This window comes from Triticum dicoccoides, chromosome 3A (genome assembly GCF_002162155.2).
Source record: "Triticum dicoccoides isolate Atlit2015 ecotype Zavitan chromosome 3A, WEW_v2.0, whole genome shotgun sequence".
NCBI lineage: Eukaryota > Viridiplantae > Streptophyta > Magnoliopsida > Poales > Poaceae > Triticum > Triticum dicoccoides.
This window is the reverse complement of record NC_041384.1, coordinates 732,747,989-732,760,387: the sequence shown is the minus strand read 5'-3', so window position 1 is coordinate 732,760,387 and position 12,399 is coordinate 732,747,989. Positions and strand designations below refer to the sequence as shown.

Sequence of the window (12,399 nt, the reverse complement as noted above, 5' to 3'; positions counted from 1 at the left end):
GAGAGAGAGTGCGAGTACTATATGGATATATGAGCTGTGGGGGCACATGGAAGCTGGAGGGAGAAGCAGGGGCACATGGAGCATGGATGGACGGTGCAGTCCTGGCCCCCAACCGCCAACCATCAACGAGCATGCAACCGCCTTTAACCAAAACCACCCCCTTTCCAGCTAGCAAACTCGAGCTGCCCCAGCAAGCACAGAGAAAGAGTACAGATCTAGAGAAAGGGGGAACCAATGGAGCACACTCACCCGTACATGTTGTAGGCCGCGGCAGGGATCCCTTGCTGGATGCCGTGGTCGACGAAGCTGGCACCACCAGCACCAGCAGCAGCAATGGCAGCTTTCATTGCCCTCGTGTTGATGTTGCCTCCACCATGGACATGGCCTACTGCTGCGTGCGGGGACGAAGAAGGGACATGGACAAGTTAATAAACAGCCAATAAGTCGGTTGTGTACTTGCACGGATCGTGCATAACTGGAATAAATTGAAGACAGATCGACGCGCCAATGCAATGCTGTTTCTCCTTCTTTTGCACCTTGTTCACGGTACCGTGTGAATGACCGGTTTACTACCATGATAAAGAATTAGTAACGTTCAGAGTTGATTATTGGTCAAACACAACTTAGGACAGTCAAACCGTGCCTCGCATAGATCAACAGAGTGAGTATTTATAGTTTTAGAGGCAGATTAAAAAGTGCAGATCCGGGACAGAGACAGACGCACCGAACTTTATTTACTAGTCCTACGTTGGTGGATGTTGCAGCAAGGACCAGCTCCCAAGAATAACGAACCGTGCCTGCCTTTTACAGCTTTGCAGCAAAGCTATCTAGTCATGCATGCGCGGGCTACCTTTTCACCTTCGGTGAAAATCTGTCGGGCGCATGCATACTGCTACTAACGGTATTGTGCATGTACTATATATGTTCCTTGAATAGTTCCATCTCAATTTGCATTATCCATGGCCCTTAACCTAGGCTGAAATTTCATGTTTAGTGTACTATGGCATCATCGATTGATTAGTCTGTCAGAATCCTCCCAATAGCATCGGTTTGGTTGACGCTGACAAGTCTCCGACATGCATACTCCTTTGACCGTTACACCCAGGCTACTCCTTGTGGAGAGTAACTTAGCTAGTGTCATGCATATGGCAATAGTCTATGTCACTATCTTCATAGTGTTAATATCTTTATTTATTATCCCGAAGACTCATTTTCTCTTGAGAAGCACTATGTGATGGTAACATAGTCACCATCTTTCCTCAGTTAATACTCTGTCATGTCACTAATATGCCTAGTTGGCATTACATGAGTATGTATGTTACTACCTATGCTATTCCCACTATGACTAGTCATATGCGGCTATGCATGTCATTGTACTCTATGTCACAAATAACAATTGATATTTTAGGTATTGGCACTGTCATTAAGGTGTAGATTTGACTACTAATGTCTACTGAATACTACTATATGAACAAGGACCAAGGAAATTATATTATTCTATAGATACTTTCCGACAAAAATCTACAGATACGAATTTTCAATTATCATTCTGAATAATTCAAATGATATGTGTAGTCAATGTGGACTCAAGACATGTCCAGAACACCTTATGTTTTCCCTCGAAAGAAAGGAGGGAGTATATGCTAGTAAAAGAATTATATTCTATAAGTATACTATTTCGTAACAAATAAAAAACATACTGTTTTCACATTACCATTCTGAATAGTGTTAAACATACTTTAACAGCCAAAAGTTACACCAGTATTAAATTAATAATCATTGAGAATTAGCATCTCCTTGCAGATTGTTCCAGAGTGATGTAAGAATCAAATCAGATTTTGTTCTTAAGACTCACTCTAAACAAAAGAGACATACTTTCTTAAAGTGTAATCTCGACAGTGTAAACATCAGCAAAACCATTAGGCGTTTACGCAGCTTAATTAGTAATCCCTCTGTAAACTAATATAAGAGCATTTAGATCATTACTTTAGTATCCTAAACGTTCTTATATTAATTTACGGAGGGAGTACCAGCAAATCTGTAACACCAGTAGTTTTCAGCAATTGCACTAATTAAGCATGCATAAAATGATGTGCATTCTTAACCATGTGCACCTCTAGCTAAAACTACTAAGTTTGGCAAGAACTTTGCATCATCTGGTCACTGATCATCTACAATTCGACATGCTTGATTAATTAAGTTGGCAGATCTTGATTAGCAAACACCAAACAGTAACTGATACATGCATGGCATGCACGACGTGCTCAAGCATAGCTTCTTGCTCATGGTCATCAACTATAAGTATAGTTGAGCAAATTACAAGTTAATAAAAACATCTAACTAATTAATTGAGCAAACAGTAACTGGTATATAATTGCATCATGCAAGCACGTCTAGCTAGCTGCTTGCTCATGGTCAACGACCAACAATCAAACTAAGACGTGCATGGCGCTTAGTTCTCACTAACTAATTAGCATAATTCAGTAAATTTTAAGTGAATCAAAGAAGAACACTAATTAATTACCAGCATATGGTTGCAGATAAGGCAGTGGTTGCGGCGCCTTGGACCTCTGGACCCCGAGACAGGCGAGGTTGCAGTTGGCCCTCCGGCCGTCAATCACCGGGTAGGGATCCAAGCACGCCCTCATGGCCGCCTCCGCCTCCCGGAAGGTAACCTGCCAAGCATCCATCCAGACATAGCATCAATTATCGGAGCTCAATTCAGCAAGAGAATTACCCGCTGAAGATGGATGGATGATGAGGGGAAGAGAGAATTGTTTGGGTGGGTAGGGTACTCACAAATCCGTAGCCCTTGGATCTGCCGGTGCCCTTGTCGGCGATGACGACGGCCTCGAGGATCTCGCCGAAGCGCTCGAAGTGGCCGCGCACGCCCTCCTTGCTCGTCTCCCACGCCAGCCCCCCCACGAACACCTTGGTCAGCCTCGTGTCGCCGCCGCTGGCCGCCGCCTGATGAGCCATGGACATCCCCTTCTCCTCCTTCTTCTTCTAGCTCTAGCTCTGGGCGGCCTCTCCTGATCTCGTGATCTCTCTCTAGCTGGCTAGTGTCTGTCCACCAACCGAGAGAGGAACTAATAACTAACCTGGCACCCGGCGTCTGTGTGTGCTTTGGGGGACGTCAAAAAAGCGCGAGGTGAGGTGCGATCGAGGCTTGATGTGCAAGGGATCCGAGGAAAGGAAAGCTTGCACCAACAACCCTAGCTGCTAGCCTGGATGCCTGTGCTCGCCTAAGGTCCTCTAGAGAGAGAGAAGGATTGGGGATTGGGAGGAGAGAGAGAGGAGAGGAAAGAGAAGGAAAGAGAGAGGAGAAAGAAAGCGAAAGTTAGCCGGCAAAGGGAAAGAAGGAGTCGAGGAGGTAGGGGTGGGACCTTCCTTGCACGTTCCCGTGCATGCATGTATTCCCAACATTTGTATGTATGTATGTGTAAATGATGTCCTGAAATTAACTAAATATTCAAAATACATCCTTAGTTAGTCAAAATTTCTCTATCGTCCAAAGTGACAATTTTAACATATGGCCAGGCTGAGTACACGATGTTTTGGATATGGGCACGGTCTCCAAGAATAACGCAAATGATAAATGCCACATGTGTGGCACGAAGAAACACTGTCCTGGCGTTTTTGACACTAAGTTGCCATCCGGAAAAAAAAAACCTCAAAAATTGAAATTTGCCATCAAAACAGAAAGTTGCCATGCTTCATAACTAAACTTGTCATCCTCGGGTAACCAAACTTGCATTCAAAAAACGTCAAGGCAAAATTGCTTCATGCCACGCGTGTGGCACTTATCAGGGCCCAAGGATTAACCCTGCTGTAACAATCAAATGGTGATTCTGTTTTTATTCAACCACACCAAGTCTTTTTTTAATTATTATGTAAGTAATTTGGGTATAATCGGTGACACTCTAGTTACCCACACCCATGTATGAAACTACTTGTCCTAAGGAATTAGGTGCAAAACGATTGCAATTATATGATTCTTCCTTTTGTCATAAAATATTTATTATTAAGTTGTTGGTAGGTTTGTCGGTGATCTTGAGTGCAGCAGTGCCATCGAGCAGCAAAACAGTTATTCGAAGGGGGTGCGAGCGGTGAATCAAGATGGTAAGACAGGAGGCATGGGATTTACCATGTCCATGCTCTTCGGGAGAAGGTAAGACCCTACTCCTGCATTTGGTGGTTGTATTGTTGTTGTGCTCACCGATGATCGGGAGGATCATCAAAGAGATTGGTTTCTCGGTTCCAAGCTCTCGGCCTAGTGGCGGACCAGAAGAAGATGGTGGTAGGTGAGAACCCTAGCTCTAGGAAGATCTACAATATGTTCGATCCCCAGAGAAGATTCCCAACTTGCCTTATATACCCGGTTGAGCTAGGGTTACACGACTCAGGTCGGACGACAGATAGACTTGTGCCCCTTGCTCGATTAACATGCCCAAATGTCATATCCTCGTCAAGATTGCTTGCCAAGGCCTGGAAGAGGAGAGCTTGAAATATTAAATTTGATCATTGAGATATAATTCTCAATTGCTAGCGCATAGCTTTTGTAATATTAATTATATGTGCTTTGGGAAAACTAATGATATGAATGAGTTTTTTTTTGGCCGTCATGAACTATGTAGGTGTAATGAGAACCCCCAAATGATGACATCCATCTATGAACATGACACCATGAAAGCAATGTATCAATGGAAAGCAATCAAAATCCATAAGGAAAAAGGAATTGTAAATCGATCGATCTTATCAAAGAAGAAAGTATGAGAAAAAAAATTGATTGAAGGGAGAGCAATACACAAACATTCTTTGAGATGACAGCTACACATACTAACAACTTGACTACTTTAATTAGTGTGTCGATAGGTTTAACTATTATCGCTCCCTACTCTCATTATGTATCAATGTACCTCTTTGTACTTTTGCAGCTGACCCATGTGAAGTAGTGGATAAACACATTCTTGTTGAAGTCGTTCTGTTAAGAAGACACCTTTTTTGTGTTTATTTCATGTATTTCACTTTGCATTAATTATATGTGCATTGACTTTTGATTCTATTTGCTAAATGATTTTACATCCACATATATGATCATCATGCTTATGAATGCGGGATTAGACAATAGTATATCTAGCTGAAAAAGTGTATGTGTATAGGCCATGTATGGCCCATGGGGCGAACATGCTAATTGTAGCTTCAACTTTTGTCTCACTAAACTTGTCGTCAACAATGGCTTTTCAGCTACAGAAGAATATTTGAGGGTCTCACAAGAGATAGTATTCAATGAAACATTGCGTAAGAAGACAACCAACCCAAATTAATAATATATTTTTCTCAAAAGTCAATTTATTCACGTATGTCGCGTCTCTTGTGCTCATCTGTCCGTGATAATTTTGCTCTAGTGAACCCAGATTTTTATATAAAAAGATTCAAAATTAAGCCTTGATTTTTCTAAAAAAAATAACATATAGTATATAAACATGGATGTGATCTATGCACATGCCACAAGTGCTGCCAGGTTGCACATCAAGGTCGGAAAGGAGAGAGCATGAAAGATGAAAGGTGATCAGTGAGATAGAATTCTCAATTGCTATGCAATAGCTTTTGAATTAATAAGTATATGCGATTTGGGCAAACTAATGATATGTGTTCTTAATTATGTAGGCGTAATGAATTGGTTAGGTGTAATGAGAACCCCAAGATGACCACATCCATCTATGACAATGACACCATAAAAACAATATATCAGCGGAAAGCAACCAAAATCCATAAGGAGAAAAATAATTGCAAATCGATTGATCTTACCAAAGAAGAAAGTATGGGAAAAAAATTGCTGAGTGGGAGAACAATACATGAACCTTCTTTGAGATGACAGCTACCCATACTAACAACTGCTTGACTTTTATTAGTTTGTTGATAGGTCTAATTATTGTTGCTCCCTACTCTCATTATGTATCATATGTAGCTCTTTTATACTTTTGTGGTTGACCATTGTGAAGCAGTGGACGAACACATTCTTGTTAATTTTTGTTCTGTTCAGAAGAAAGTCATCTTTTTCGTCTGTGTATTTCACTTTGGTTTAGGTATATGTTTGTTGAATTTTGATTCTATTTATTAAATGATTTTGCATGCACATATATGATCATTACGCCCATGAATGGTGGATTAGACAATAATATATGTACCTGAAAAGGTATATATGTGTATGATCCATGTATGGCCCATGGGGCGAACATGCTAATTGTAGTTTCAACTTTGCTCTCAGCAACTTGTCGTCAACAATGGTTTTTCAGGTATATCGGAATATTTGAGACACTCCCCATTCGCAAAAGAAGATAGTATTCGATGAAACATTGCATAAGAAGAAAACCAACAGAAATTAATAATATAATTCCTTTCCAGAAGTCAATTGATTCAGTGTATGTTCCAGCTCTTGTTCCCATCAGAACCACTTTCAGGAGACAGCATTAAAACCCATAATGACTTGGCTCTAGTGATCATAGATTTAAAATATAAAATAATATGCTTTGGATTTAGAAAAAAAACTAAAAAAAAGAATATATAAACATAGATGTGATCTATGCACGTCCTGCAAATTTGTATGTTATACATGTTCTTATTCCCGAGTACAAATAAAAAGGCAATTATGTGGATCTTAACATAGCATACTGTACATGTATTGTGTGCTATTAAATATCCATAAATTTATCTTTTTTCGTAGACCATGTTAAAAGTATCTCTTAATGATATTTTGCACTCATATATAATTATTTTCAGTTTTGTTCAAAATTTTATATGTAAAAAATATTTTAAATTGCGGGCAAACTCGAGCTCGAACTCCAATCGGCACACTCGGCGATCTAACTAAAATTAAGCTAGAAACTTAAAAAAAACATGAGCGATGAAGACGACATGATTTGTACATCATCTAAAAGAAGGTGGACATAGTGTTGCCGAATGGGACAACAATGCATGAACATCCTTTGAGATGACAGCTACCCACACTAACTACTTGACTTTTAATTAGCATGTTGATAGTTTTAAGTATTGCTCTCTAATGTGGTTACGTATCAGATATATCTTCCTCCCCACGAGGCGACTCTTGGGTGATTAGGTATTCGCCTCCTTCTATTGGCGCCGCCGTCTGCCCACACTGCCCCCGATGCAGCGATGGTCGTTGGGCCGTGGAGGTGCGGAAGAACTCGGCCCCCGCCGGCGGAGGGACCTCTTTTGAGGTTACTACTTGTGAAGTAGCAGTGAACGAAGACAAAAACAAAACTTCACTACGTGTGTTGGTTTTTGAGAGTCCAACTTTTATTCCAGTCCCTCCGTTCACTTCTATAAGATCTTCTATTTTTTTAATTGTACGTATATAGACACATTTTAGTGTGATTGTTCAATCATTTTCTTCCATATGTAGGCTACATTGAAATATCCAAAACATCTTATAATTCAGAATGGAGGTAGTATTTGTTAAGCAACTGCCCAGCAATATAGACAGCCATTACACCTTTTTGTGGGGGAATTTGAGAGCTTTATTCAACAAACGCATTCGCTGAACAGTCAGCTAGGAGGCTGCTGATAAGGAAGCTAGGGGTGGAGTATAGCCAGCTTTTGGTCACATTAAGCGAACATCCTCGCTTAGCACAGAGGTGTGCAGGACCGTTTGCTGATCTCATTACATGTTGAATATCAAAAGAAATAAAACTAAGAGCTAGCTCTCCAACTTCTGCCAGAAGAGGTGCAATCACCGAACGATCGGTGAGGCGCGAGTTCCACAGGTTAACCACCTCTAGACAGCCGGTCTCCACGGTCACATGCGTGTAGCCGCGTAATGTAGCAAATATCACTCCTTCCTTGAGAGTTAGGGCTTCGACGATGAGAGAATCCGTAACTCCAGGGATTGGCTTGCACCATGCACCTTTTAGAGCCGAGATAGAACGGGCAACTCCACCTGCTCCTGCATGACCATCATCAAGATGTGTAGCTGCATCAGTATTAATCTTGATGGTTGCATCATCTGGTGGTTGCCATGTTGGAAATATGCCCTAGAGGCAATAATAAATTAGTTATTATCATATTTCCTTGTTCATGATAATCGTTTATTATCCTTGCTAGAATTGTATTGTTAGGAAACTCAGATACATGTGTGGATACATAGACAACACCATGTCCCTAGTAAGCCTCTAGTTGACTAGCTCGTTGATCAATAGATGGTTACGATTTCCTGACCATGGACTGTAGCAACGCGACCCGAATGGATCAAGTGCTCTGTGCTCAGGTGCCATCCCTGGATCAGTAATCCTGACACCACACAGTACATCGAAGGATTTATAGCAGAGTGGCAATCACACACTTATTACATCGTTGTCTCAAAAGAGAACTTATTACAATAAATATGGCTTAAGGCCATCTAGTGTCGATAACAGCGGAAGACTTGGAAGATAAATGGGTCCATCAACTCCAACGGCATCACTGAGTATAGAACCACGACCTAAAACACCTTACTCGTCGTCCGAAAAGTCCGCAACATGAAAGTTGCAGCCCGAAACGGGTCAGCACATGGAATATGCTGGCAATGTAACACATAGAGAGTAATGGAATGAAACAACTATACTATATGCATATATGGCTGGTAGAAAGCTCTATGGTTACAGTTTTGCGTAAAGCCAATTTTTCCCTACTGCAAAGGAATAAATTTATTTAACTATCATGGTGGTTGTTAAACATCGAGAATGGTTGACAGCATTCCGATCCCAATTAAGTGAACAATTAAAACCCAACAATATTAATTAGAGTAACATGATGAGATTCACATGATATTCAGGTACTAGATACTCAAGTTGTCCATAACCGGGGACACGGCTAATCATGATTAGTTTGTTACACTCTGCAGAGGTTTGCGCACTTTTCCCCACAAGACTCGATCGCCTCCGTTTGGTTTCTCGCACTACAAGGTGTTTGAGAAACAGATGACCGAGACACAGTCTTTCAGAAACGCTAGCACCTTACGTTCGGGTAGACCGGTACACCTACTTTCCCCTACATCTGCTAGTCTACCCTGTAAGAGTTCGCACGACTTAGTCAACTATGCCAGAGCCCATAATGGCTTGTGGCTGCACACGGAAGTTACTAGCATGAATGATCTTATGATCCCTTTGAACCTGGGTGGCGGTCCAAAATAAAACAGGCAAGTCCTGATAGACATCAGGTGCCTCAATCCACCCAGATGTGTGTTTAAGTGGCCACCTTAGATAAACCATTAAATTATCAATCTCACATCTGTCATGGATATCACTCATCCAATCCACATCTACTAGCATAGCATGGTATAATAAGCCAACGTAGAAGTAACTCCCAAAGGTTTCATAATAATACAGGTAATAGGTACTACCTCATCTACTTCCCATCCCACAGTTTAATTAGATCCTAATCATGCAATGTGAGAGGATTGATCTAATGCAATAAAACATGGGTTGTAGAAAAGATATGATCAAAGTGTTACTTGCCTTGCTGATGATCCGCGAGTCCTAGGGTTTCGAAGTAATAGGCGGCGCAATCCGGGTAATCTATCGCAGACAAACAACAAGCACACAATAAGTACTCATCTAATGCACAGGTAAAACTCGAACGAGAGAACGAACCAGAAAGTTCAACTTAAGAACTCCGGTTGCAAAGAAAGAACGAACCGAACAAACGACGGAAAACAAACGGCGGAAGAAAACAACTCGGTTCTAGCAAGTTGAAACTAGGTCAAATTTTACTGTAGCAAAAGCTTGTTCAAGTTGATTAGACGGAACGGCGGTTTCGAGACGAAACTCCAGGCGCTTGAATCACCTGATTCCGATAAACGAGCGAGAAGAAAGACTAGAACGAAGATCGGATCTGAGATCGCGATCGGAAAGAACGCGAAATAAAACCGACGAGGAAGAAAACGAAGAGCGGTTAAACGAACGGACGTCGTTAACCGGGAAAGAATCGGTGATCACGTTCGTTGAGACGAACGGTCCGAAAGAAGAACGAAAACCGATCTAGGGTTTTCGGAAAAGAAACCGAAAAAGAAACGGAAAACCGATCGAGGGTTTCGGAAGAAAACCGAAACAAAAACCGGAAGAAAAAGAAAAGAATCGGAGAGAAAACGGAACGGTTCTTTTAGGAAAAACCGGACCGGGGAAGAAAAATAGAGGCGCGGCTACCTCGGGTGGCGGGCTCCGGGCGGCGGCGGCTAAGGGCGGCGGCGGCGGCTTAGGCGCGGGGCGGCGCGGCTATGGCGGCGGCGGCGCGGCTAAGGCGGCGGCTTGGGGCTGCGCGCTGCTGCTTGCTGCGGCTTAGGAGGAGAGGGGCTCGGGGTTTTGATGTGAGGAGAGGGGGGTGTTGGTATTTATATAGGTGAGGGGAGAGGAGACTTGGGGTAGGGGCAAGCAAAAGAAAAAGAAACAAGGAAAGAGGGGGGGGGCTAACCGGCCTAGAGTCCCGCTGGGACTCGGCCTAGAGCGAGAGGCGGCGGCTGCCTGCGCCTGGCGCCTGGCGCGCGCGCGGCTGGGGCTGGGGCCTGGCCAGCCGGCCTGCTGGCTGGGCCTTGGCCCAAGGCGCTGCGAAGATTTTTTTTTAACGGTTCCGCGTAGAAAAACAAAAAGAAAACTAACTAAACGAACTCCAAAAAACCTAAAGTAAATTTTCCCCGACTCCTGACAACGAGTCGAACAAAATGAACTTTACTCCGGGCCTAAAATGCAATTTTCGAAAACGCGCATTTTCCCTATCCAAAGAAAACAAACAAACTCCAGCAAACAAAATTTGATCTATTTATTAAATCTTCATTTTTCCTCAATTTTGGGAAAGTCATATTATTCCCTCTCTTATATTTTTGATATCGGAAAAATTATTGAAGATGAAATAAATAAATCAAATAACCCTCTTTTCAAATTCGAGAAAACTCTCAAATATGAAAATAACGAAATCTCCAACTCTCTCCGAAGGTCCTTGAGTTGCGTGAAATTTCTAGGATCAACCAAAATGCAAGAAAAATATGTTATGCATGATGATCTAGTGTATAACATTCCAAATTGCAAATTTGGGATGTTACAAACCTACCCCCCTTAAGATGAATCTCGCCCTCGAGATTCGTGTTGGCTAGAAAATAAGTGAGGGTGGTCCTTGAGCAAATCTTCTTCTCTCTCCTAGGTGGCTTCATCCTCTGAGTGGTGGTTCCACTGAACTTTGCAAAACTTGATAACCTTGCTGCGAGTAACTCTACTGGCATAATCGAGAATCTTGACTGGCTTCTCCTCATATGTTAGGTCATCCTTTAACTGAATCGCTTCAAGTGGTACTGTATCTCTTAGCGGTACCTCCGCCATTTCGGCGTGACATTTCTTCAGCTGAGAAACATGGAATACATCATGAACTCCTGACAGTCCCTCTGGTAATTCCAACTTATAAGCGACTTCTCCCATACGTTGCAAGATCTTATATGCTCCAACGAAACGCGGTGCTAATTTTCCCTTGACTCCAAAGCACTTAACTCCTCGAAGTGGGGATACTTGAAGATACATTCTGTCTCCGGTTTCGTAAACTGTCTCCTTGTGTTTAGAATCGGCGTAGCTCTTCTGCCTGGACTGGGCTACCTTGAGCCTATCGCGAATCAACTTAACTTTCCATTCAGACTCCTTAATCAAATCTGGTCCAAAGAATTGACGGTCTCCAACTTCGTCCCATGACAACGGTGTCCTACATCTCCTTCCGTATAAAGCTTCGAAAGGTGCCATCTTCAAACTGGTTTGGTAACTGTTGTTATAAGAAAACTCCGCATACGGCAAGTTATCGTCCCAACTAGATCCATAATCTAGTGCACAAGCCCTCAGCATATCTTCCAAAATCTGATTGACTCTCTCGGTCTATCTGTTTGTCTGCGGATGAAAAGCTGTGCTGAACTCTAGTCTCGTACCCAAAGTTTCATGCAACTGATTCCAAAACTTTGAGGTAAACTGGGTTCCTCTATCCGATACGATACTCCTCGGAACTCCATGCAGACAAATGATCCTAGTCATGTATATCTTTGCCAACTTAGCACTGGTGTAAGTGGTCTTAACTGGAATGAAATGTGCTACCTTCGTCAAACGATCAACTACTACCCATATCGAGTCATATCCTGCTTTCGTCCTAGGTAGTCCTGTGATAAAATCCATGCCTATCTTATCCCACTTCCATTCGGGTATCGGCAATGGTTGTAACAATCCTGCTGGCTTCTGATGCTCTGCCTTTACTCTCTGACATATGTCACACACTGCTACATATGCTGCAATATCCTTCTTCATTCCGGTCCACCAGAATGTTTCCTTCAAATCCAAATACATCTTGGTATTTCCTGGGTGAATCGAATACGGTGAATCA

At 42.3% G+C, this 12,399-nt stretch overlaps 1 protein-coding gene across 2 annotated transcripts in view; it reads right to left on the bottom strand.

Moving 5' to 3' along the window:
- LOC119270560 (RNA-binding protein 24-like) overlaps positions 1 to 3,311 on the bottom strand; it is a 6,709-nt gene extending 3,398 nt beyond the window's left edge. The window contains exons 1-3 of one of the 2 annotated variants that reach the window (XM_037552566.1): positions 2,800 to 3,311; positions 2,525 to 2,675; positions 250 to 391 (exon numbers count right to left, since the gene is read on the bottom strand). In XM_037552566.1, coding sequence (XP_037408463.1) covers positions 250 to 391; positions 2,525 to 2,675; positions 2,800 to 2,985 — 479 coding nt within the window. In that variant the 5' untranslated portion in view covers positions 2,986 to 3,311. The remainder of the gene's footprint in view (positions 1 to 249; positions 392 to 2,524; positions 2,676 to 2,799) is intronic. The other variant, XM_037552567.1, reaches the window with a different exon arrangement.
- Positions 3,312 to 12,399: the final 9,088 nt, after the last annotated feature.